General features: G+C 46.8%; 2 protein-coding genes across 5 annotated transcripts in view; one reads left to right on the top strand and one right to left on the bottom strand.

Annotated features, from left to right (window-relative positions):
* The window catches only part of GGACT (gamma-glutamylamine cyclotransferase), a 50,847-nt gene extending 36,744 nt beyond the window's left edge, over positions 1-14,103 (top strand). Inside the window, exons 3-4 of one of the 2 annotated variants that reach the window (XR_009005879.1) lie at positions 111-165; positions 13,513-14,103. Coding sequence is in view for 1 of the 2 variants with exons in the window: in XM_007198574.3 (XP_007198636.3) it covers positions 111-165; positions 9,467-10,055 (644 nt within the window). In the remaining variant the exon portion in view is untranslated. Of the gene's footprint in view, positions 1-110; positions 166-9,466; positions 10,612-13,512 lie in introns of those variants that run through there. The other variant, XM_007198574.3, reaches the window with a different exon arrangement.
* Positions 11,695-27,434, bottom strand: part of PCCA (propionyl-CoA carboxylase subunit alpha) — a 367,760-nt gene continuing 352,020 nt past the window's right edge. The window contains exons 23-25 of one of the 3 annotated variants that reach the window (XM_057532677.1): positions 25,932-26,072; positions 14,757-14,834; positions 11,695-12,097 (exon numbers count right to left, since the gene is read on the bottom strand). In XM_057532677.1, the coding sequence (XP_057388660.1) occupies positions 12,029-12,097; positions 14,757-14,834; positions 25,932-26,072 (288 nt within the window). In that variant the 3' untranslated portion in view covers positions 11,695-12,028. The remainder of the gene's footprint in view (positions 12,098-14,756; positions 14,835-25,931; positions 26,073-27,434) is intronic. The other 2 variants (XM_057532678.1, XM_007196809.3) reach the window with 2 other exon arrangements.

Below are 27,434 nucleotides of genomic sequence, written 5' to 3' on the forward strand. Positions count from 1 at the left end.
ATTCACAATTCATTTTTCTGACTCAAAGTGAACATGAGTGCCTTAATCCTCTAATGGGAATTAATTGCTTGTTTCAGTGCTTAACTCTGATCTTTTCTCAATCCCCACAGGGATGAGGCTCTTCCTGAAGGATCTGTGTTTGTTGTTCAAAACGCAATCAGAAAGGTAATGATGTTTTTCTTGTGAAAGGAGCCAGAAATGCAGAATATTAGTTTTCTTTTTTTATTACATAAGTAGTATTCTCAAACTATTATTATAAAGGATAAAATTCAGTAGATAAAATGTAGAAAACTATAATTTGGTCATTCTATCAGGCTACATTATTTCCTAGAAAAGTTTAAATTTTTATTGCCAGGTTTTTGTTTTTGTTTTTTTTTTAAATAAGTATAATAAGCTATCATCTTCTGTGGAAGAAAGTTACTGAACTGATTTTCTACAGAGGAGTTGGAATCAACACCCTGTGGCTTAACCATGATCATTTCTATGTAATATCAATCAATCACCTTCCCAGGTATTTGCTTTGGCTCTGAAAAATTAAGGCCACAACTAATGCTTGATATGGCTTGATTCCCTCTCCCATTTATTATGTAGAATATTCTTTTTTGTTTTATTTATAAGGGTCTTCCTTGAGAAGAATATAAGCTAGTAGATATATAAGATCTTGATAAAGGAAGGAGTTGGGGTGGAGAACTTAGGCAGGAACAGGGTCAAGGGGAAAAGGGAATTAATTAACCTTCATCGGGTCCTGAGGCCTGGCCCACAGTTGGCAGTCAGTAGTGATTAGCTCTTAGGGAGACAGGATGAATGCAGTTTTAAAGAACAGGCATAGAAGTTCAGAGAGAGAGTTTAAATAACGTTCCCAGAGACCCACAGTTGTTGTTTGTTAGGTGGTGGAGGTGAGAATTTGATTCAGGCCTGTCATTGTACCACAGTGTCCTTCTTTTACACTTACCGTGTGTGCATTATGCCCTTTAATGGCCATCTGGCCCAGTGATGTTCCCTGCAGGGGCTGGCCTGGCCTGACCATCAGTGTCCTAGAACAGGCCGACCTGGGAGCATCTACTTCACATTGAAGCAGAGCGGGAACCGCTCCTGATGGGCACTCTTCAAGTTGCTCTGGAAAAGCCCAAATGGCTCACCTACAGCTGTTTCTATCCATTATTTATTGACTCAAGTACTTGCATTTTATCCAAGACTCCAACCATAACCCACTGCCGTGGAAGGAACTACCACATGGCAGGAGGAGAATGGGGTGGAAGACAGACTGTAATGTATGAGCCTCAGAAGGTAGCATTCCCTTCTGCAGTGGCAGTGCTACCCTCTCGTAGCCTGGCCCAGAGGTGTTGTGTGTCAGGAGGGGCCCAGTGTGTTTGTTTCTGGCCTGAGTGAATCACAGGCATATTTTGAGTTAGCCCTGGCTGTGGTCTGAGCGGATCTGGCCAATGCAATAGTCTTTTCACATGTTCTGATGGCTGTGACCTTCACAGCAGCCCTTGGAAATCAGCTGAACGTGACGTACAAGGAACAGGAGTATAGGGCAATAAGGAACTCGAAAAAGAAAAACTAAACCCAAAGCTAGCAGAGGAAGGAAATAATACAGATGAGAACAGAGATGAATAGAGAAAAATCAATGAAACCAAGAGTTGATTTTCTTAAAAGAGCCACAAACTTTTTTAGCTAGATTAACTAAGAAAAAAAAGAAGATGCAAATAACTAAAATCAAAAATGAAAGCAAGAACATTAAAACCCATTTTACAAAAATATAAAGGATTGTAAGAGAATACTGTGAACAATTTTATGGCAACAAATTGGTAACCTAAATGAAATGGATAAATTCCTAGAAACACACACCTTACTTACTAAGAAAGACTGAATCATGATGAAATAGAAAATCTGAATAGACCTATAACGAGTAAGAAGATTGACTCACTCAGTAATCAAAAGTCTCTCCACAATGAAAATTCCAGAACCAGATGGCTTCACTGGTGAATTCTACCAAAAACATGTAAAGAGAATGAGCATGAGTTCTCAAACTCTTCCCAAAAATTTAAAAGGAGGGAACACTTCCAAACTCATTCAGTGAGGCCAGCACAACCCTGATAACTGAAGCCAGAAGAAGACACTATAAGAAAAGTACAGACTAATCTCTCAGATGAAGATTGATGCAAAAATTCTAAACAAAATACCAGCAAAGAGAATTCAATAACACATTAAAAGGATTATATACCATGACCAAGGGAGATTTATTCTTGTAATGCAAGGATGGTTCAACATATGAAAATCAGTCAATATAGTACACTACTTTAACAGAATGAAGGAAAAAAAACTATCATCTCAATTGATACAGAAAATCATTTGACAAGATTCAACACCACTTCATGGTAAAAACACTTAAACTAGGAATAGAAGGAAATTATCTCAGCCTAATAAAGGCTGTATATGACAAGCCCATAGCTAACATCACACTTAATAGTGAAAAAGCTTTATAGATTGGGATGTTTGCTTTTACCACTTTTATTCAATATAGTGATAAAAGTTATACATGGACAATCAGGCAAGAAAAAGTAATAAAAGACATCCAAATTGGAAAGGAAGAAGTAGGATTCTGTCTGTTCACATGATCTTATGTAGAAAATCCTAACATTTCCACAAGAAAACTATTAAAACTAGTAAATAAATTCAAAGTTGCAGGGTACAAAATCAGTGTACAAAAATCAGTTGCATTTCAATACATTAATGATGAACAATCCAAAAAAAATTTTTTAAACAATTCCACTTACTTACAATAACATCAAAAAGAATAAAATACTTAGGAAACTTAACCAAGGAGACAAAAGACTTGTACACTGAAAACTACAAAACACTGTTGAAAGAAATTAAATAGAAAGACCTCTTCATGGATTGGAAGACTTAATATTGTTACGATGTCAGTACTACCTAAACAGATTTAATGCTATTCTTGTCAAAATTCCCAATAGTGTTTTTCTTTCAGAAAGAAAAATAAATAAATAAATCCATCCTGAAATTCATATGGAATTTCAAGGGACCCCAAGTGAGCAAAGCAATCTTGAGGAAAAAACAAAAAACAATAAAGTTGGAGGTCTCATATGTCCTGATTTCAAAACATACTGCAAAGCTACAGCAATCAAAACAGCATGATATTGACATTAAGACAGATATGTAGATCAATTGAACACAATAGAGAATGCAGAAATAACCCAGAAATAAATCCTTAGATATATGGTCAAATAATTTTTGACGAAGGTGGAAAGACCAACAGGGAACAGACAGTCTTTTCAACAATTGGAAAACTAGATATTTATATGCAAAAGAATGAAGTTGGGCCCTTACTTTACACCATATACAAAGATTAACTCCACATGGATAAAAGTGCTCAACATAAGAGCTAAAACTATAAAACTCTTAGGAGAAGACACAGGGCAAAAGCTTCATGACACTGGGCTTGGCAAGGGTTTCTTGGATATGACACCAGAATCACAGGCAATAAAAGCAAAAATTGGGTGACATCAAAATTTAAAACTTCTGTGCAGCAAAAAACACAATCAACAGAGTAAAAAGGCAACCTCAACCTATGAAATGGAAGAAAATATTTGCAAATCATATATCTAATAAGAAGTTAATATCCAGAAGATACAGAGAACTCCAGTAACTCAACAAAGAAAAAAAAATCTGATTAAAAAACAGTCAACGGGGCTTCCCTGGTGGCACAGTGGTTAAGAATCCTCCTCCCAGGGCTTCCCTGGTGGCACAGTGGTTGAGAGTCTGCCTGCCAATGCAGGGGACACGGGTTCGAGCCCTGGTCTGGGAAGATCCCACATGCCGTGGAGCAACTAGGCCCGTGAGCCACAACTACTGAGCCTGCGCGTCTGGAGCCTGTGCTCTGCAACAAGAGAGCCCACGATAGTGAGAGGCCCATGCACCGCGATGAAGAGTGGCCCCCGCTTGCCACAACTAGAGAAAGCCCTAGCATAGAAACGAAGACACAACATAGCAATCAATCAATCAATTAAAAAAAAAAAAAAGGGCTCACCAAAAGCAATCCATCCCCTTACAGTGAAAAACTCGTCCTCAAATACAATTTCTCTCATAAAAAAAAAGAATCCTCCTCCCAATGCAAGGGACATGGGTTCTAGCCCTGGTCAGGGAACTAGATCCCACATGCATGCCACAACTAAGAGTTTTCATGCCACAACTGAGGAGCCAGTGAGCTGCAACTGAAGGAGCCCCGCCTGCTGCAACTAAGACCCAGCGCAACCAAAATAAATTAAAAAAACAAAACAACAACAGAAGAAAAAACAGGCAAAGGACTTGAAGAGACATTTCTCCAAAGAAGATATGCAATGGCCAACATGAAAAGATGTTCAACATCACTAATCATTACAGAAATGCAAATTAAGACTCACAATGAAGCAAAATGAAAAGACAACCCACAGCATGGGAGAAAATATTTGCAAACGAAGTGACCAACAAGGGAATTAATCTCCAAAATATACAAACAGCTCACGCAGCTCAATATCAAAAAAAACCCGATCAAAAAATGGGCAGAAGACCTAAATAGACACTTCTCCAAAGGAGACATACAGGTGGCCAAAAAGCACATGAAACAATGCTCAACGTCGGTAATCATTAGAGAAATGCAAATCAAAACTATTATGAGGTATCACCTCACACAGGTCAGAATGGCCATCATCAAAAAGTCAACAAATAATAAATGCTGGAGAGGGTGTGGAGAAAAGGGAACCCCCTTACACTGCTGGCAGGAATGTAAATTGGTACAACCACTATGGAGAACAGTATGGAGGGTCCTTAAAAGCTAAAAATAGAACTACCATATGATCCAGCAATCCCACTCCTGGGCATATATCCAGAGAAAACCGTAATTCAAAAAGATACATGCACCGCAATGTTCATTGCAGCACTATTTACAATAGCCAAGACATGAAAGCAACCTAAATGTCCATCGACAGAGGAATGGATAAAGAAGATGTGGTATGTATATACAATGGAATATTACTCAGCCATGAAAAAAAGAATGAAATAATGCCATTTGCAGCAACATGGATGGACCAAGAGATGATCATACTAAGTGAAGTAAATCAGAAAGAGAAAGACATATATAATATCACTCATGTGGACTCTCATTTAAAAAAATGATACAAATGAACTTATTTACAAAACAGAAACAGACTCACAGATTTCAAAAACATTATGGTTACCAAAGGGGAAACATGGGGTGGGGAGGGATAAATTAGGAGCATGGGATTAACATATACACACTACTATATATAAAATAGATAACCAACAAGGACCTACTGTATAGCACAGGGAACTCTCCTCAATATTCTGTAATGACCTAATATGGGTAAAAAATCTGAAAAAGAATGAATATATGAATATGTATAACAATCACTTTGCTGTACACCTGAAACTAACACAACATTGTAAATCAACTATACTCCAATAAAAAACAAAACAAAAAACCCACAGTGAAATAGCACCTCACACCCTTTAGGATGACCACTATTAAAAAAAAGAGAGAGAGAGGGAGAAGGGAGGAAGGGAGGAAATAACAAGTACTGGTGAGGATGTGGAGAAATTGGAACCCTTGTGCACTGCAGGTGGCAGTGTAAACTGGCCGTCAGCAGCCTCTCTGGCCCCCAGAGTTGCTACATGACTGGCTTTCTCTTGGCGACACACTCCTGTCGCCGGCACCCTAATGAACTCTTCCCACCACCCGTCTAAGCGAGCAGCTCCCGAGGCGCCGCTCCTTCCCGTCCCACCTCGAGCCTCCAGAAGGACACAGCGGCCGAGCCGGGGGCCCCGTGGTGCGGTGGTGGGAGGAACAGGCTCCTTTATCCCCGCTCTGTCCCGAAAGGCCACCCCCTGTGACCCATGAAGACAACAGATGGGAGAGGGCAACGAGATTCCGGAAGATAGATAGAACAGAGAGACGAGTGCTGGCTGACTCAGCAGCCTCGAGACACCAGAAACCTAAATCCCTGCTGGGGAACCCGCCAGCCGGCGCCCCGGACGCCAGAGAAGCTCCCACTGCCGCCCTGTAGGCGTGTGAGGGCGGGGTGAGGGGTGGAAAAGGGGGAGGCGGCCATCTGAGCGGGGAGCAGAGACCCCGACCGTCCCTCTGCCCAGCAGGGCAAGGGTGGGTTGCTGTCCGGAGAGGCTTAGCGGGAAGCCTGGTGTCGGGAGGACCAGGCCCAGCCGACGGTGCGGGCGAGGGGCCCCCTAAAGACGGGGAGGGAGTGGAGTCCACGTCCCGTGGATTCCGTTATCCGGCCCCCAAGCCAGGCCGGCCAGTCGACAGGCCCCCCCTCACACAGCTTCCTGCATCATGTGCCACTTTCCACGTGAAAGGCCAGCCAAGGATACTGAGACGCTTGAAGAAAACCTCTAAAAGAAGCATAAAACAAAGAGAAGAGAGGAATTTCGGAGACACAGAGGCAATAATGGGAAAGATAAAAACTTAAAACCCCTCCAAATTCATGATAATATCTTCCCGAAGAGGAGAGATGGTATTATGTTGAGAAAGAACAGGACGCTAACGAAACCAGGGAACAGGAAAAAGATCTTGGAAATAAATATGGTGGCGAAAATATTCTTCAAAATAATAGAAGTGTTGGGAAGATAAAGTAGACTACAAAGAGAAAATTGGGAGATTAATCCAGGATATGCAACATCTGAGTTCTGGAGACCCAGAAAGAGAACAGGAAGGAAGGAGAGGGAAGAAAATGCCTAGGACCCAAGATAATGAGTCTTCAGATGGAAGTTTCTGGCACAATGAATGAAAAAATCCCACGTGGAGACTCATTATAGAACCTCACAATCCAAGGGCGAAAAGAAGACCCTAGGAGCCTCCAGAGAAGAACCTGAATCCCGTTCAAAGGGTTGTGGGTCCCAATGGCCCTGGATGTCTCAGCATGAACGGGGGCATCAGAAGACAAGGGAGAAACGCCTTCTAAATTCTGGAAGAAGGCAGTTAGAAATCTCCACCTAGTTACACTGTTAATTGAGGCTGGGAAGGAAAGAACGAGCTTCAGTAACATGAGGGAGTCAACCAAGAAGGGGCCGTGGGACCCAGGGACAGGGCCCTGGGAGAAGCGTGGGACGCACCACAGACCAGGCGGGAGCAGGAGGGGCGCCGGGAGCCACAGCTCCAGGGAGGAACGGAAGCCGCGGGGGGTCAGGGCTGAAAGGGTTCTTCAGGTGCCTTCAGAAAACATGAGGCCGGAGGGCTGTCAGAGGAACTGGAGCAAAGCGCAAAAAGGGGAAAAAAAGGCCGAAGCAATTTTCAATTCCAAAAAAAACAAGAAGTTGTCCAAGAAAGGAAATTAATCATAGTACACTGTGTGCCTTATCTGAGAACAGTGTCTACATAGTTCTAATGCTGAACTGAATATGGATTTGACCAAAAATTGTGATGTGAGCCTAGCGGAGGAATGTGGGGCGAGAGGCCCGCGCCAGGCTCTACAGCAGGAACGTCTGACGCAGCCTTACCGAGCGGGCGGGACCTGCCCGGGCGTCAACTCCTGCACCACCACAGCAGTCCTCCAGGCAGGTGGCTGTCTACCTCCTCTGACAGTCCAGGAAGCCGGGGCACAGAGAGGTTAAGTTGTTTGCCTAAAGTCACACAGCTAGTAAGTGGCAGAGCCAGGATTTCAACCCAGGGAAGTTGGTTCTAAAGTCTGTGCTTTAAACCGCTGTGCTCACCTGTTTTGGGTAGGAAGGCAGACAATTTAAAACATCGGTAAGCAGCGGTATATAACCAACAACGTGGAGACAAATACCAAATGCAACAACAGTTCAGGGGCTTAAACAGGTCTCTTCAAGGGAGTGGGAATGGGTAGGGATTTTATTTTCCTTGTAAAGTTATTTGACTTTATCTTACGGACACGTGTTGCTGTAAAATCTAATCAAAGGGTGGGGACACGAGAACACCAGGGATCAGGAGAGCGACGCGACACCACCAGTGTCGACTGCTCTGGCCCAGCTGTGCGGCCTCAGTCCTCACCGACACGACACTCGGCCTCGAGGGACTGGGCAGTTTCCCCGCTCTCTCTCAACTCTTCACGTTCTGGTAGCGAACAAGGCAAGCAGTGGTTTACAGAACATGCGCCGCGAAGAGAGCCAACCAGGGTGACAGAGGCCAGAGGGCTGGGGTGGGTGCCGCTCAGGGAGGGTGTCACCTGGGAAGGGAGGCGAGGGCTCACGGCCACAGGCCCCGACGGGCCGAGCCCTGGAGAGTGTGCGGCCAGGCCCCTGGGGGCTGCACGGGGACAGGCCGGAGGGCCCAGGCAGCGGGCCCACCAGGGTTCTGGGGGACTGTCCTGGCGAGGGTGGGAGCCATGCATCCTGCTTTGACCTGGAGTTGTTACTGCCAGAACATGCTGGAAGGCGGATACAAGTGTGGGAGAGGGAAGGCGGGGCTGGCTGGGCTCCCTCCCGCCCTAGGTCCCCCCTCTGTCTCTCCATCCTCCCAGGCATGCCCGCCCCCAGCAGGGCCTGCCTCCTTCTCGGCCCCTGCACCTCCGAGTCCAGGCTCTCCTCGTTCACATCTTGACTTGCATACCTGGGCAGCCGCCGCTCAAGCCCCACCACTCCGGTCTGCCCTTCCTCTGCCGTCAGTCACTGCAACGAGAGCTCCCATCCCGTCTCTGTCCTGCTCAAGGCTGGCGGCTGAGACCGAGGCGGCAGAGAGGAAGGGTGGGCCCGAGAGGGCAGCTGTGGGGCGCCGCCCATCCTCCCCGGACGCCCTGAAGAGGTGGGGCGAGGCCCAGACCCCCAGACCAGCCCGTGTTTGCTGGGAAGAAAGTCGAGTCCTGTGAGTTAAGTGTGACTTCTCCAAGGGCCACTTGGCCATGTGACTGGTGGCAGAGCCCTCTTGGCACACCGGGGCCATGTCCCTCGGGGTCTGAAGGGCTGGGGGCAAGCAGGGCAGCTAGATGCCAGGCTTGGAAGAGGGGCCCAGACATTTAACTTTTCGTTTCCATTTTTGTTCGAGTCATTCTTACACAAATCACTTTGGTCGGTTTTGTAATAATCTGTGGCCCAGACCCAGGAAGGGGGGTAAATATTTACCTTCTCTCTTTCTGGAGCCATAGTCGGTCGCTGTGCTGAGTCACAGTGAGTCACAGGGAGGCAGTGTCACCCTCTACGATCTTGAAGAAGGAAGGAACCCAGAAAGGTGCAGGTAACTGTTCCGCTGCGTCTTCCCGGCGCCAGAATGTCAATTTAGTGCTGAAACCGGAATTCTCTTTGGTAGCCGATGACAGGTGATTATTCATGTATATAGATACACACACGCACACACACACATATATATATATATATATATATATGTTTCTATCGTTTTTACTTTTCTGTAATATTTACCGTTTAAAGTCCTCTTAAAGAGATTGAAAACTAACTGCTCTACGAAACCGCGGTTCTACAGGGCTTGCTGCCACGACAGGCTGCCTCATCTGACACGAGTTGCTCTTCCTGGAACCCTACCTGGAAAGGGTGTCTGGTCGGGAGTGGGGGCCCGGGGCGAGGCCGCCCGTTTCCCTGCCGCGCGGGACCTGTGCGTCCGTCCTCGCTCGCTCGCAGCTCCCGGCCGCATGGCCCACGTGTTCGTGTACGGGACCCTGAAGACGGGCCAGCCCAACCACCGGGTCCTGCTGGAGGGCGCCCACGGTCGCGCAGCCTTCCGGGGCTGGGGTCGCACGGTCGAGCCGTACCCGCTGGTGATCGCGGGGCAGCGCAACATCCCGCGGCTGCTGAACCTGCCGGGCCAGGGGCGCCGAGTGGCTGGGGAGGTCTACGCCGTGGACGAGCAGATGCTGCGCTTCCTGGACGAGTTCGAAGGCTGCCCGGACATGTACCAGCGCACCCGGGTGACAGTCGCTGTCGAGGGGGCGGGCGGGACCCTGCAGTGCTTCGTGTACACCACAGCCACGTACCCGCCCGAGTGGGTCCACCTCCCGTACCACGACGATTACGACTCGCAGGGGGAGCACGGGCTTCGCTACAGTCCGCGATGAAGCAGATGAGAAGCGCGAGGGGAGCGGCCGCCCGAGGACCGAGAGCCTGGTGGTTGGAAGACAGCCTCGCTGGGTCCGCACTCGCTGAACGCAAAAGCCCGAGAACACCCTCTGAAATAAAATTCTATGGGGGGGGGGGGGAGGGGGGGAGTGTCTTCTTCGGTGGCAGCTGATTTCCCAAATAATTTTGACATGACTGATAACAAGATTGTTTCCTGAAATCTGTCTTGCTGATGCTGCTTTATTGCTTGCTGCCTAAAGAGCATCATGGGCTTGAACGTACTGGATGAGAAAAACTCAGGATTTTAATTCCCCTAAATGACATTTTGAAAACTCATGTTATGCTTTTCTTATGTTTCTGTTTTTGTTTTTTGTTTTTGCTTTGCTTTGCTTTGCTTTAGTCTGAAGATAACATTTAAAATGAATATAAAGACTTTGTGTGGCAGCTAGATTTTAACAGCCCTGCTGTATCAGTTCTGTCTGACCTGTAGCACTGAGAAATTTTTTTAAAGCTGATTTTAGACATCTCAATGTAATAAAAGAACCTCAAGAAAAACACGCTGTATTTTAGAGTACTTCTGAATATATATAACATCATTCTTCATAATTTTCAGATCAGGCTTATACAGAGATTATTAAAGATCACTTAAACTAGATGTTTTGGGAAATCAAATATAAAAGTATTGGTGCTATTGTTGGCCCTCTTTTTGAGTCTACTTATTTGGTAGAAGGTTCTTTTCATTCTCATCTAGCAAAATAGCAAGCGCCCACTTGCTGGCAGAGCAGCTGAACACCCCAGTTTCAGACGGAAGCTCACGGGAGCGCAGGGCAAGGTGCGGTTCCTGCCCCCACAAGGGGGCAGCGTTTGGGGGCGGGCCTTTCAGAGAAGAAGAACCAACACATTAGTAATTTGTTCTTCAGGCCTGACAGGAAGCTTTGCTTCCAAATACAAACAAACAGCACCTAGAATAATTTTAGCAAGACACTAAGTACCAATTACTACCCACCTCCATCCGATAATCTGTCAGGGTTAGAGTCAAATCAGCGCACGACTCTGCCTCTGCATCCTTACCAGCAAATGTACGAAATGTATCCTACGAATTTCAGAGCCAGGTGAAAACGCAGCTGCTGGTCCCGAGTAACCTCGTTCTCCATTGGGAGAGCCCACTCGCTCTTCAACTTAATGGTAGACTGTGATCTTTAACTGCATCTGGCACAAAAGCATGATCGTGATTTTTAGCCCTTTTTTCTTAATTGGAAACTTGCTTCACAAAAACACAGCAAGGCTGATGAGCTGTGGCAGCCCCGCCCACCATCACTGGGCCGGGGGAGCCCCGAGTGGTACCCGCGCCGGTGCCCTGGGACGGGGAGGGGGGTCGCCCCTGGGGACTCGGGGTCCACGCTCACCGTTAGAGCCACACAGGAGGGATTTCCATTTCCAGGGCTGTCATCTGCGCTGTCTGGGCTTCGGGAGGTTATGAACGACCAGAAGCAAGAGCTAGGTCCTCAAGCAGGATGAAGCAGGTAATCAGGTTACAAAGTGGCAAATGCTAACTTAATGAAACTGAGGGCCAAGAACTGGGATTTATATAAATTTTTAAAAAGGATCCCAATGAAACGCTAGTATTTAAAGTCTACTGGCACAGCCCATAGCCTCTTATGTACATTGTCTTCATTCAAAAAAAGGGCAAACTAATATTTAGACAAATGCTCAGTTTTATTGATTTAATTTAGACACTAAGAAATCTCACAGCAGAAGTACAAATCATATGTACAAGTATTTATATCAATAAAAATTTCCATTGGTGATTTTTTGGCAAATGTTGGTTTTGACTATATGTGGAATAAATATGACCATGTAAAATCTGCTACACAGGGGTGTTCCTGCAAAACGCTTGACTAAATTGAGTGTGAAAGAATAATAATACAAATGGCTAATTAAATTGGGTGATGACTGAAAGGCTATAAATACTTCATTCCAGTTCCACGAGCAGATCTCCTTCTGCAACTGTGTCTCCAGCTTTACAATGCACCGATTTCACCTTGAATTCAAAAAAAGAGGGCAGAGTAAGAATTATTAACTAGACCAGGAGGAAGCAATCTCGTCATCCATTTCTGGAAATGAAGGGACAGCCTGGCGGGCTTTGGAGCACAGATAGAACACTCGGAGGTATAGGGCGTCCATCAGAGGGGACCTCGAGCACAGGGACATCCTCGCCGCGGGCTGTGACTCACCACCTTCCCCTCCTTATCTCTGTCGGTCCTAAAAGCTGCTGGTCATTTGTGCTGTCCTTTGCACAGGGTGCCCTCGGGGGTCTCAGCTGGCAGTGATTATGCTGGATGAGTTTCCACACCCGGGAGAGTTAATGGTGTACTTAGTGTTAAACAAACAAACAAACCCACCCACAATTATACAAGAGTCAAAACAGGTACTAATTAACAGGAGAAATTCCCTAGCCTGACTGGAAGCCTCCTTCTGAAGGGAAATGAAATTCCTCCGAGCACGAGCGCGTGGTCTTGCTGGCGCGATGTGGAACAGGCACTGGGCTCCCGTGACGCTGCCTCCGTGCCCTTTCATTCCACGGATTTCTCCCGATTTTAGTCAACTTCTGCTTTCCCAAATTTGTGTTCACTTTTAAAACTAGAGACAGTCATTTGACTTGGAAGTTCTTGCTGGGGCATGAAGATGAATCAGATGGGTTGGAAGTTAATTGGCCGTCTGGGCAAGTGGCAAATGGGAAAAGTGCCAGAGACGTGGGGTTGGGGGCCCTGGCCTGTGTCCCCGCGGCTCTGCCATGAGCTAGCAGCGGCGAGAAGGGCCTTCTCCCCTAGAGTTCCAGCCCGGGGTCTCTCGGGACGAAGAGAACCTGTGCAGTGACACTTGAAAGGCCTCGTTCCACAGGAGCTATTTGCACTGAAGTGGCTGCTTTTTATGATCTGAAGCCACCGGTGTTTTTATAGGATGTATCTGTCATGATGCTGCAATTCCAGAGTGGAGGACCTGCTTCCACTGTGCACGGGCCCCGGGAGGAAAACGGGCCTCTCAAAGCAGAAACTGCCAGCCCCAGGCTCAGGGGCCCGCTGCTCCTCGCCCTGTGGGGCAGGACTTGAGCCGACAGGGCAGGGCCAACGTGCGAGTTCACCCAGAGCCCATCACCACCCTGACAGCAGCAGGGCCTCCCCAGCAGACACAGACCACGCAGACGGGCAGGCTCCTGGCTCCTTCAGGGAGCTGAGGCCACGTTCATTTTGGCGCCAGTGCCTCAGTCCAGCACACGGGCCGCTGGTGTGCATCTGATGTATATCCTGGGTCCCCCAAACGAGGCCAAGTGCTCACCACAGAGGGGAAAGCGCATGACAGTAATGGCAGCGTAAATGTTGACTAATCCCAAGCGACAAACAGAACAATTTTTACAAGAGCAGAAACCAACACTTTCTTGTTCATTTGTTCTTAAAGGGTCATCAGGTATGGAAAGCAGGATTCCCCCGAAGCCGCAGAACGTGCCAATCTCCTCTCCCAAACCCCGAGGAGACTGGGTGCAGCCGTCTGATGCCCCTCCGGCCTGGTCACACGCTGGGCCTCTGCCCCCCTGGCTGGGGCTGGACTGGGGAGTCCCCCTCGGCCTGTTCTCTGAACATCGGTTTCATTTCCTTTGGGGGAGGCAACTGGAGGCTGCGTCTCTCTGATGCAGACTTCACTGGCAGCTGACAGTACCTTCTGCCAGGACACCCACTGTCCCCACGGCTCAGTCGCGCCTTCCAGGACACAGCCAGCCTACGCTGCTGTCCCCACCCCACCCGACCTGCCCCGCCTCTCCTCGCTCCACCGTGCGGTACTTTCAAACCAAACCATCCTTCAGAAAAGGATCATTCTGCTACAAGTGGTGTCTTTCTAGTCGCAGGAAGAATAATAAAGTTATTGCTTAAAAGGACTTTTCTATTTTCTTCGATGAGAAAATTCATTTAAGAAGTTTTACTCTTAACAGATTTCAGTACTAATACATCTTCTTTTCCTCCCTAAGTCGTTAAGTTCCACGCGTGGATGTGGGTCTTTCAGCTCCTTTTGTTTTGTTTTGTTTTTTTAATTTATTATCTATTTATCTATTTTTGGCTGCACTGGGTCCTCGTTGTGGTATGCGGGATCTTTAGTTGTGGCATGCGGGCTCTTAGTTGCGGCATGTAAGCAGGATCTAGTTCCCCAACCGGGGATCGAACCCGGGCCTCCCGCACTGGGAGCACAGAGTCTTACCCACTGGACCACCAGGGAAGTCCCCCTTTCAGCTCGTCTTGATCTAAAAGTGAATTGTTCTCTTTGTGAAGAAATTATCTTGAAGAGTTGCATTAATTTTTGCAATCTCTAAAACCATTTCCTGCTGTGTCACCTAAGTCTCAGATAACTAACTGCCTCCAAGACAGATGTAAACATTAAAAATTAAAGACCCCTTAATTCAAAAGACATTAAGGTGAAGAACAACTGTTCTTCGACTCCCTGGATGTCACACAGACTCTCCTGGGAGGCCTGCAGGTCACATGGATGCAGAACATAGGGCGCCCCGATCGCAGCGCCCTTGTCCGCAGGAGGGAGAGGCTGGGAGAGACCCCCTCCGCCGTCCCCCTCAGGCCCCAACCGTCCAAGATTCAAAGGTGGAGGTTCTGCTTCCTGTCACAGCGGCCTGGGCTGGTGGGACCTTGGGGGCATACCTTGCCAGTTTTCCCAGCTGTCATACTGTTCTGCATCTTCATGGCTTCAATCACACAAATTTCCTGACCTTCTGCTACCTGGAAAATGAACAAAAAGTGGACAGAAGTTTTAAAAGCATTTGAATTTTGCAACAATGTTCAAGAGTGAGGCCATTAAGATAATCTTTTTGTCAAATGCTCTGAAATATAATCCAAACAGCAGCAACAGCCTCTAATACTTCATATTCCAAGTACATCTTTGGGGGACCGCAGAGAAAGGCCATTCCCTCTATTAAGTCCTTGTTAGAAAAACATCCCTGATATTGGAGGTTTTGGGTGCTGCTTGTGGGGCCTCCCCTGGGAATCTCTGAATCTGCCTCTGCCACAGAGCTGTGGCAGAAATGGAATGCCTTCCACTTATGTGAAACGTCCAGGATTAGCATGTCTCTACGGACAGAAAGATCTGTGGTTTCCAGGGGCAGAGGGAAGGGGGGAGTGCTTGCGGGTGGGTGCAGGGGTTCTCCGGGGGTGATGGAGTGCTCTAAGATTGACTGTGGCGATGGGTGCACAATTCTGTGAACAGACAAAAACCACTGAAGTGCACGCGTTAAAGGGGTGATTGTATCGTATTGTGAACTTTATCTCAGTAAAGCTGTTAGCAAACAATGGAGTTTCTGTCTGCAGCCCTGGGGGGCTGGGAACCACAGCCAAGCACCCAGGCCGTGGGGACCACTCTCCCAGCCTTTGCACGACATGCCAAGGACTGACAACCAGGTGGCTCCCAGAAAGTGCCTTCAGGGAGTGATTTCTGGAGCTCCACCCATTCCTTGCAAGGAGACTGGCAGCTCCCAGGGGCACTGGCTCAAGCTTCGTGCTCAGCTGTTTGCCTTCCGGGGTGAGGGAAATCCAGGCAGAGCTGGGTATAAATCCCCTGGGGTTAAACCTGGGCCTCCCACCCAGGAGTCAGCTGTGACTAAAGGCCCTTCTATCTATTCTCCTTTCTCTGCCCTTGATGGGTAAGCACCAAGGAGCTGGGCTTGCATTTTTCTCCTATCTTTGTGAAAAGGGCCTTGCAGTCTTTGAAATGGGAGAGTTGAATTTCCTGGGGCACCCGGCTGTGTGGGGTGCTGGTGGGCCTCCTGGCGTGGGGCTCCTGGACCCTTGTGCTCATCCAGCGTTGCAGAAGTGCCTGGAGAATCTTCTTTCCTGAAATCCCCAGATGATCTCCAAGCCCCCCGTCCCGGCCCCCCGTGGGGCACAAGCTGCCTCGCTGGCATCAGGACCGCCTGAGCCCTATGCGTTCCTCTCCTCTGCTGATCAGGTGGTGGGCTGCTTTTTCCTGGCACAGAAATATAGGAAGAGAGGGGATGCCAAAGCTTCGGTGCTGGCACGGAGGCGACACTGCGCTGGAGAGTTGGGCACACACGCCGCGCTCGCGGCCCGTTGTGACTCACCGTCACCTGGCACCTGCATTCCAGGGAGCGGAGAACTAACTTGCCAGGGTCGCTCTTCAACATGCAGAGGGAGAGCAGTGAGGGAGGCTCCAGGGCAATGCGGGGCCCAGCTGGGGTGTCCGAACAGCCAGACCTCAAGGCGTCATTTCCGAGCCTTTTTCTCTCTTTTCAGAGGCAGGCAGGGACCAGGCAAGATGAGAGGAGGGCACGTCCCCAGAAGTAGCGCCTGCCATGTAGCTCCACACGCAAAATGCTGGCGGGCCCGGGGCACGGCTCTCAGGCAGAGGCTGAGGGTCCAGAGCCGGCCTCACGCAGCAGCAGCCCCACCCAGAGACGGGCATCCCGGCATCAGGGCCCGTGGCTCTCTGGGAAATGGATCTGATATTCAGCCACGGAAATTCCATCCAACAGTCAGTGATCGGCTCTGGGAACTCCTTCCTCACCAACGGACCGGTGCCCGCAGTGGGCGGCTGCGTGCGTTCGCCTCGCCCCCTCCCCCAGCCGGGCCTCCTGCGCTGGCGTCTGAGCGCCCAGGGCCCGTCTGACCAGCCCCAGCCCCGCGGGCTCCTCTCGGGCGGGCGTGAGCTTGCCCTCCTGCAGCTGCTCGGCCCACAGCTCGGCACCGCTGGCCAGAACGCTCTGCGGGATCTTTAAGTAAGTGAATTCGCAGTTAAGGCGACTGTGAAAAGGAAACCAATGAAGCTGGGAGATTTCCAGTGGTCACCAAGGGGGCGGAGACCAAACTGACAAAGATGCCCATAAGGAACGGGCGGAAGGACGGCCGGGCCCCGGGCCACAGCCCCACTCCAGGCCCGAGCTGGCCGGGTGGAGGTGAGTGAGAGCAGGGCCCGGGGAGCAGCGGGGGACGGACGTGAAGCTTCTGGGGCTCCACTGTCGCTGTCCAGTGACCGCCTTCCCCGGCAGCTCTGCGTGCTTGTGGCGAGGGTGATCTGCAAAGAGGTGACACACAGGCAACTGCGAGCGGTCGGTCCCCAATCATCCATCAGAGAAACAAAACCTATGGTTTAGCCGGAGATAATCCGGGACACGTGGGATAGTCCCCCAGGTAAAACACCCCCTTCTCTCAGACTGTGTCACTCTGGCAATTTGATTAAAAGGGCTTCAGAGAAAGTGCCTGCGGATTGGAAGTGCCAACCTGCTGCCAGACGGGCAGCGCTGGCTGCCCTGAATCTGGAACCATCCTCACGGCTCTGTCGTCCTTTTCTTTCCTGTTTCTTCTCCCTAGTTTCTTGCCCTGTTTCTGCTGGTCTCTACTTATATTATTTGGTGGAAATTTAAGTAATTCATTTCTCTTTCTCCGTTCACTCACAGCAATCTGCTTTGTAGTTTGTTTTTGCTCATTCGTCCCTAAAAGAGAAAAAACTCTTGGAAGTTGATCCTTGATGTTCCACCAAATAGTGAGACACATTTCGGTCAGCAGAGACATGTTATACGCGCACGCACGCAAACACATATACACACATGAACTTGACCTAAATTCAAGCGATTTCATTCCTCAAAAACCAAAGTCAGGGAAGCAAACACAGTACACACTGTACGTCAAAGAACACAGACGGGGCTGTAACTGGGGGCTGCTCCACCACCCTGCTGGGCCCCCGAGGGCCGCAGTTCCAACAATAACCCGGACAAAATGACACAGGCCTCTCACCTCAACAATCTGGAAGCCTCCTGGTCCAGAGGTGCCTGCCCCCTCCCCTGCCCTCCCCGAGCTCCGGAAGGCACTGGGAACACCGCCTGGATTCCCAGAAAGCGGGGACATTAACTGGGTGAGCAGAGAGGGCGCCTCCACGGCCAAGTCCCCCTCGGACAGCGCGCACCCAGGGTGCGGCCACTGCGGGGCTTGTGGGCGCACACTTCCCCAACGCTCTGCTGCATCATCGCGTGGCGACTTAATGATTGTGACAGGATGTCTCCAACATCGGGCTTACAAAATGGTCACAAGCCTCGCAAGTCTCTTCGATAAACCTACTCAGCCTGATGTACTTCTCCGCTCCCTGTCTAATTGGTGTAAAGTTTGGAGGTCTGAATCCTGTATCTTTCATCCGGCTTATTGCGTCCTCTCCTTTGACATGGGGTCAAGGTTCACATTCGCATCTGATTATCGGAGCGCACTCATTAAGCGGGAGCCTGCCTTGCCCCGAAATGAGTAAGCTGGGGAGAAACCTCAGCCCATTTACTCAGCGGACTTTAGCATGCTTGGGAGGCCTGAATGTCACCCGGCACAGCTCTGTGCTGCGGAGTTTCAGACATCCCCAGCTGATGATTAATTGCGAGTGATGGGAAATAAAATCCAGCAAAGCCAGCTGCTTGCCACGGTCGGCAAAATGGCTCTGACGGATACAGGCTGCCAATTTTCCAGTTTTACTGGCAAGTCTTCCAAGTGTAATTAAGGGAAGTTATAAATGATATGGAAATCTATCAAGTTCCATTTATTTTCAGAGGACTCTTTCCCCAGAGACTTTTATCTTCAAGCTTATAGTCTGCTTTGTTGTGCTAATGATTTAAACCACTTCTTATTTCTGATTAAAGCCCCCAATATCCTCTACCAAGTTTGCTTTACTCCTTCCCCAGAGATTAAAAGACACAGAACCTTCTCCAGCACATGTCCCTCTGGGACAACATGCTAAGGCTGGGACACATTTGGCAACTTGTATAGTTCAAACTGCAAATGCATGAAGAAAGCCCCAAGAAGGTGCACGAAGAGAAAGAGAAGAGAAGGGGGGGAGAAAGATCTCCACCAAACATAAAAGGAAGTCCCCAAAGTACAGACTTGAAAGCTGTGCTCAGGACCAGATATTCATCAGAAGGTGGTGTAGCTCACTAATGTTATTTGATTTGGAATAAAAGCATGAAAATGATGGCAAAGGCCTAAAATTGGAGATGTAAAGGATGACTGCACAGTATTCCATTTCTCAATTTCATCCTTCAGAGCCACAAAATGGGGGTGATACAGTGACGGGATGAGATTTACAGTAACAGCTGTGGTCTTCCCACACAAGGGAGGCCCTTCTAATGGGCTAAGGTCTGTTTTGAACAGACGGGGAGGAACAAAACAAGGTTCCCCGTTAAGAGTGTGCAGTCATATTTCTGATAAAGAAAATGTTTACGGGAGTCAGATTTCCTCCAAGACAGTCCCTAACCCTCTTCTGTCGTCCACAACCAGGGCTGTTTTAAAGGTGTTATCCTTTAGATACAGGGAAGAGGCCATAAACGGCATGGAGGGTTTTCCCCCCGTAAGCCTACTCTCTAGCAACTGTAAAGGATGCACAGGAAACTGTGCCAGTGGCATATGGCTTTCTACTGTGCTAAACACTCATACAAAAGACAGGTTCATCAGTCATTGGAGTAGCTGGATAAAAAATTAGCTCCTGATGGATGGTATTTTGAGCTTACCTGCTGCTAGTACATTACCAGAGAAACACAGGTTTTGAAACCCACATGACATTAGAAACTGCAGACCATGAAATACGACACGTGCAGGAGGAGCACATAATGTACGCCAGATTATACAAAATAATAAATAAGCTATTTAAACCCTCTGCCTAAAATTGGGCCCACTGCAAGGAACCCTGGGTCACTTCTACACAGGCCAATTAATGCATAGCATCTGCTGTATAGAAGCCGGGCATGAAGCACTTCCGAATGATTTCAGCAATTAAAAGAGAACTGTTTCCTGCCTGTTCAGACAGCAACTGTTTCAATGCAAGAGTGAGCACCAAATCACTGTGCAGCTGAAAAATTAAGTCCCCTTTTTTGGGGAAGAGGGGTGGGTGGGAGGGAGAATTTTTATGGAAAAAGGAGCCTCCTTTTGTTGTCCTACATTCTGTGTTTTCTGCCAGATTAGACAGAAGGCTCGGAGGGTGCAGCGGCCCGCCGCAGTCTCCCCTTCTGCTGCGCCGGCCACCCGAAAGCAGGGATCAATATCAACCCTGCTGCCGACTCCACACAAGTGAAAATCCTTCAGTTACGTTTTTTAAGGTTGTGCTACTTAGAACACAGGTGCCTGAATGCAATGCATCTTAAGGCCCTTAGATCTGAAGAAAGACTCCGTTAACAGCCACAAGGAAAAGGCACCTCGGATTTGGTTAAAAGGCACTGGCGAGGATCTGAGTATAATAACTTCCTCTTCCTGAGCCGGTAAGATAGGCTGGTTAATATCCCCTGATACTTCCTGAAGAAGAAACATGCGTTCCCATCCCAAGGTCTTCGTGTAAAGAGGGTGGGAGAAGAGACCCCGGGAGACAGGGCAGTATGTAAGCAGTGATGGAAGGAACCATCATCGAATTACAAAGAAAAGAGAGGGCAGGTGACAGAAACGCTGCCAAGCCCCTCATCCGCGGCGTAAGGCCTCCCTGAGCGGGTCTGATCACCAGCGACTCACTCGGGAGGGTGCTGCTGGGGCCTCCTCAGCCCCGCCCCGCCCCCCGGGGCTTCCTCCCTGGATGTGCATCGGGCGTCAGAGCCGGGAGCCGGGAGCCGAGAGGCTCGGGGAGAGAACACAGAGAGGCGGCCAGTATAAAACGAGCCCAGTTTTTCCGAAAATTCCGTAAAATGAAGAAAATTACTACTCCCTACCACCCTCTAAGTTAGCTCAAAACTGGAGCCAGAACCTCTGAGTTACAAAGAGAACCAGTTAAAACTGATGTCATTTATTGTACCTTTAACAAATCAGTCTGGATCCTCGACCTCTGTGAAGGAGGCTGCTTTAAAGGACTCAGTGAAATCATGATTTTTTTAATTTATTAATTTTTTTTTTTTTTTTAAGCAAAAAGGTGAGAGGAGATATTTTGAATCTTGTTAAGGCTGGGGACTGTCATCTTCAACAGTGTTTAAAACAAAGATAACATACCCTCTAATTCCAAGTAGATCCTCCCTTCAAAAATAAAATCAAATGCCAAACTTGTAGAAGACTTGCCTACAATATTTATTGATTGATCTATAAAAATATTTTATCTTATATTGATAATTATCATTAAGTTAAACTGTAAAAATTCCCAAATTGTTACCACCAACAAAAATTAATCATAACATTCAAAAATAAATGTCATCTGGAAAAGATAAAAAGGCCAAATTCAGGATAGCCATTACCTCTGAAGAGGGCAGGACAGGAATTCTCCTGGGGAGAGGCCACGGGGCAAGTTCACCGTATAAGCAATGTTTTATTGTTAAATAAAATCTGAAGCAAATATGGTAAAGGTGAGCAGAGAGCATATGAGTACTTGTATTATTCTCTACAACTTTCTGTATGTTTGTAATATTTCATAACTTAAAGTTTAAAAATGTTACATAATGAATGCATGAAGCTATATACCTGCTTTGGAATACAATCTGAGGTGTGGGTGAAAAACTGGCACCTTGTCAAATAAACCATTTGAATAACCACTGCTATAAAATATGGAAATTTAATCACTGCAATTACTTCACGAGTGTAAATCAAGGCATCCAGAAACTGGAAAATCTATCAAACAGCCGAGCCAGGACCTCTGCCAGGGAAAGATGCAGCTACCGATACTGGGCCGCGTGAAGCCCCCGGGTCACTGGCAGACAAGCACCTCAGGAAGGCCCCACCCGGCCCTTCCCATGGGGAAGACCTAAGGGCAAGGGAGCCTTCAAATCCTGCTTCTTCCAGAAATGAAAGAAAGGTCTCATGCCAAGTTTATTCTCAATTTCCCCTACATCAGCTGTAAGCTCAGTTACAGATGGTTTAGGGACAAAGGGCAGGTGTGAATATCGTTCTCTGAAACAGGGCACCTGTGTCTCCCGAGCGGTGGTGTCCCCTTGCCTGGAGGCCTCTCCCCAGAGGAGCACGTGCACGGAGGAGTATCAATCGGGGCGAAATCTGGGTGGTTCTCCCAGAAATCATTACACAGTTTCTGTTCTCCTTGGTGCACTTTTACAGCATATACCACTTTTGCCTAAGACATTGTTCATGAGAACAGCAATCTCGAACAGCTAACTACCCTTCTGCTAAAGGTCAATTCCGTCATCAAGCGGATCTTCCTCATCTTCGCCCCGCAAAAATACTCCAAGTTCTGTCTTACTAACATCAAACGGACTAAGTGGTAAGAAAAAGCAGCAACAGGTACTTAATATCCATCTATTATTTTACCTGGTCTTACAAACTAATAACTCACAATATAATAATTAAGAAAGAAGGAAATGTAAACGGGTATACAGCCTGCTTCTGGTTCATGTCTCACTTAATTTGTGATGTTATTAAGTAAGATGAATATTTCTGATGCAAAGCTGAGATGACTGCAGAATCTAAACGTAACTAGAAACCATCTTAATTAAATGCAATATTAAAATATCCCCACGGGTTGCCTCATTTTTATTTTTTGTTTTGTTTCTGATATCAAAGTCAAAACGAAAATTGTGCCACAAACTCAGCAGTTGTAAGTCTAATGCTGGGAAAGAAATGTATTCAGCATTATTCTGAAAGAATATATATTTTTAATATTTTTGTTCAAGGAATCATAAAGATAGAAGTTTAAAAACTTAATACACGTTATTTTTTAAATGCTAACTTTGATTATAGAAGTGCCCCTGGTTTATGATATTATTAAATGTACAGAAAAATAGGTATTTTTCAAACTGAAATGAAAATCAGTTATTGTAAAAATATTTTCAGAAGGCAGACAAAAAAGGCACATACATAGGAAAGGCATATAAAAGTCATTCTTGGCAACTGTTTCCTGAATTACATGTGTGATTCTAGATGTTCTCAATCCACTCCGACGTCATTTCTTTCTGGTTTGCGTGCTTGTATGCATTTTACTGCTTATGAACTGGCATCCCCTCCCGATATACTCAAAAAGGTTATTATACAATCATTTCAGAAATGATTTTCCTACCACATTTAATGTTAAATAGCAGGCAACAGACACTGAAAAAGTATTAGCGATGTTTGCTGGGTGAACTTGAAACAAGCACTTAGAGTAAAACCCAGCTTCTGAGCTGAGAGGGAGGGGGACCTCTCCCCACAAAGCTCTCTGAGCACACTGACCGATTCCAAATGGCCACCTCGGATTATTTCGTCCTGAGCTTCTTAAGCTCTGTTAACGCTATTTACTTCGCAGAGCAGATCTGGTCCTTCATTGTCTATGACACTTCTGTGGAGCAGGTTATTGCCAGGCTCACCATGGTAAGATTTGTCAAGTTTTACTCATGCTAAATATAAAAATTACAGATAACCGGGATTTAAACTGTAAAAAATAACATTACAAAGAAAAATAGAATACTTGTAGGCCCTTAGCTGTGTTTTTGGTCCTTGTTTGCCTTGAAAATACACAGAGATGACTGATTCCGTTATCTTCCTACTGATAAGAGTGGAACCTGGCTCAGCTAGTGTTATTGCTAAGGACAAGACAACACGCCCTACAGTGTTAAAATAATCTTAAACCGCAAAACTTAAAAGCTACAAGTGTTATTTTCTTATAATGGCCTCAAATATGTGCCGTGCCTTAGGTCCAAGGAAATTTTCGAGTGTTTTAATTACACAAGGCAGATTTAACTCTAGAAGTTGTTGTAAGAGCCGACGATTAAACATCCCACCCCCTGCTTTTGGTTTAGCTATTAGCAGTTTGGGACACTTTTCACAAATAATAACTCAAGGGAAAATACTGTCTTATCAAAACACAATGGTACAGAATATGGAAGGAAGTTCTGCCAGGACCAAAAGTGGCACTGGAAGCTGGAGAGAGGAATGAAAGCAGGCCTTCCGTGACCAGCCCAGGCACATGCGTGTGCAGAGCATTTATTTACAAGGAAGGGGACCTGGAGACCAGGAGGCGGTTCAGCAACCCGCCCCCCAACCCCCCACGGTGTGCTCTGACTTTAGAGAAATACATAAAATAGAGGCCCCAGTTCCTTCTCAAATCAAACCAGTCTTGAATACCCACGTTTAATTATCAGTGGTGGTTTCCAACATCTGAGCTCCCCCCATGAACCAAGGACTAACACCACACTGTTCCATTTCACCAAAATGCCTAGCTTTCCCACGTTAACTTATTAACCGGGAAATGGAAAGTACGAAGGCTCAGCCCTTCTGGTATCTGGAGCAGCTGCTGGCAACAAGGAGGCTGCAGGCCCCCTGCTCTCCGGGGAGGGGAGCCGACAGCCTGAACTGCCCCCTCGAGCTCCCAGCAGGGGCTGCCACCCCCTCCTCCTCCCTCCTCTCAGGTTCTGTCTGACTCAGGTGTTGGAAAAGTGAGGACTTCAGTGAAATGTATATTTTTCTTTGTCTAAGCACAAATGTGATTTTATAATTAAAGCCACACAGTTAGGACCGACAAGCTCAGGATGGCTGTACACAGCCTCTGTGGCTTCTAGAATAAGCTTAAGGAGGAAAATGGAAAAAACAACAAAAACCCCTCCCGCTGTTTACCAACCTACACTTCTAGTCACTAGGAGATTGTCCTGACTGCTCTGGTAATGTAGTGAGTGTAGACATTCTTAACGTCAAGGCCAAGGGGCTGTCTTCTCAGGGCCCTAATCCTTCAGAACCAAGAGATACAAGACAAACCCCTCCCCGACATTCAACACAGAATCTTCATTAAGCATCGCCTCTCCCAAATCCTTAACACTAGCGTGTTTGACAATCTTAATGAGTGTTTTCTTCCAGCAATGTCAATGCTTTCAAAGTAAGCCTGACAATTCACAGCTCCTGAACCTCTTTTATGCTCTTCTAGAAAAGCTGGTAGTTGTTCCGTTTCTATATCATCAGGTAAAGCAACTGTTGAGTCAGTTTTCCAACTTCACATATCAGCTTCAGGGCTAATCATTTAAACAACTGAAACTGATCATTTTTTCTTAATATTCATCTACTGTAAGTACTTTTCTAGAAGCTAATGCCAACCAACTACATGAGTTTTCCTCAACGTTATTTTACTTACGTTAATAAAGAAATACAGAGGCAGTTTTAATGTAGTATTTATAGGAAAATATATAAACTCCTGTGACATAACTGAAATACAAAATGGGATCACCGTATCATCCATTAAAGACGGTCTTGTTTGGATGTTATCTTCCGGCACATAAACAAAAATGTGGGGACTTAAGCGCTCCCTAGAAACCTTCTGGTTACATCTTTGTCTTCTATTTACTTTTGCTGCTGATCAATAGATTTCTATCTATGCGCTGCTACAGTGAATGTATCCTTTTGTCCATAGCATGCTACCTTGAGACTGAACATGTGAGGAAATACTAACATTGCTTTGATTTGTGCCTTGATGTCACAAGGTCAAGATGAAAAAATTCAAACTGTGATCCTAAATTTTATTTCGGAAGTGCTCTGGTACTATACAGATTACGGAATTCACTTTCCTTAGTACCCTTCCTATTTATTCCAGAATACGTGCAAAAAATTCCCCCATCGGGGGATCATTTCTTGGCATGACTTCTCTAAGGATGCTTAAACCACAGAGAGCTACAGAGTAAACAGAAATTTTAAATGAAACGCTTCCTGAACACTAAATTTGCCAAAAAAACAATGAATCTGGCCTTATTTCTGTTCCAGTCCCCGGTCATTTGGGAGGAGAGGCACTCAGAGATATTGTTACTAACCTAACTCAGATGTGAAACTGTTGGACAAAGAATGCACAAAAGCTCCTCTGCTGTCTTGTGGGGTAGTATGACTCAAGAACGAGATCCTGCTTCAGTCTGCAACAGCCCCGAGACACACACACAGACACACAGACACACACAGAAGTACGGTCCTTACCAGGTCCCCAGGCTTGACAGAGACGGCCACCACCACGCCAGGCATTGGGGAGCGCAGAATACTGCTTGTGTCCTCAGCCGCTTTTCCCAGCATAAATTTGTTCAATTCTGCGGCGAGTTTGGTTAGGATATGCACCTTGTACTTAAAGGGAAAAGAAAGTGAGATTAAATGATGAACTTTTCCTCAAATGTAGCAGTCATTCAAAATCAGTTTTTAGCTTTTAAATTACACCATCTCTCATGGTTTTTCATGATTGTACACAAAAGCAAAATATATTAGTTTGTTCCTGCCATATGTTGTGAGCCAGTTGTTTAAGAAATTTCTTGGAAGTAGAACTACTCTGGTAATTAATTAGTGATAAATAGTAATCATCCTGTATCTTTTAAGAAAAACACCTCAAAACTTTATAAAGAAAACAGTGAGAATTTCCTTGTATTCCCTTCACCACTTAGAAACTTATCCCAATTGACACAAATTCCGCAGCTGGGCCAGCCCACGGGAGAAAGGGGTGCTGCCAGCAGACACCGGTAGGTGGCAGCAGACAGCCGTGTCAAACTGCCTGCTCCCCGCAAGACAGCGGCTGGACTATGTATCAGTAAGTTAAGACAAAGGGTTTTGGTGTTCATTTTGGGCAAAATAATATTTAAAAATGCACATTTTTTCCAGTGACAGAAAATGTTATGTTCACGATTGAAAAAGTTAGCTTTTCTTTTTAGGCACAACACTACGTGGTCTTTCCAATGTAACAAGATGGTTAGAGTTGATAGAGATGAAATATAATGTGAATATCCTCTGCACTAAGAGGCAATAATTCTAGATTTTAAAACCACTGAAAGAAACATGATCTGCAGGGCTTCCCTGGTGGCGCAGTGGTTAAGAATCCGCCTGCCAACGCAGGGGACACGGGTTCGAGCCCTGGTCCGGGAAGATCCCACATGCCGCGGAGCAACTAAGCCCGTGCGCCACAACTACTGAGCCTGCGCTCTAGAGCCCGCAAGCCACAACTACTGAGCCCATGCGCCACAACTACTGAAGCCTGCGCGACTAGAGCCTGTGCTCCGCAGCAAAAAGAAGCCACCACAATGAGAAGCCCCCGCTTGCCGCAACTAGAGAAAGCCCATGCACAGCAAAGACCCAACGCAGCCAAAAATAAATAAATTTTAAAAATAAAAATAAATTAAAAAAAAAAAAAAGATCTGCAAGCCCAGAACTTTAATGGCACATTTTGTAGGTGGCTCTCAAATAACGAGGGGTACATTAAACGCAGTTCAGCCAAACAGAACATTTCTAATAAAGGGAATTTCTGCCTGGCGGGAAAAATCCTAGATCTCTGTGAATAAACACATGAGCCACAGTTTGCTCTGTTCAAACAGAAACAAAATAACATGGCCGGAGGAAGTGTCACTTGGTGAAGTTGGAACCACCACCTGAAGATTTTCAGATTTCTACCGAAGTGCATTTCCCTGGGGGAAGACAGATGCAGTATCCAAGCAGCTCCATTTT

This window comes from Balaenoptera acutorostrata, chromosome 18 (assembly GCF_949987535.1).
Source record: "Balaenoptera acutorostrata chromosome 18, mBalAcu1.1, whole genome shotgun sequence".
NCBI lineage: Eukaryota > Metazoa > Chordata > Mammalia > Artiodactyla > Balaenopteridae > Balaenoptera > Balaenoptera acutorostrata.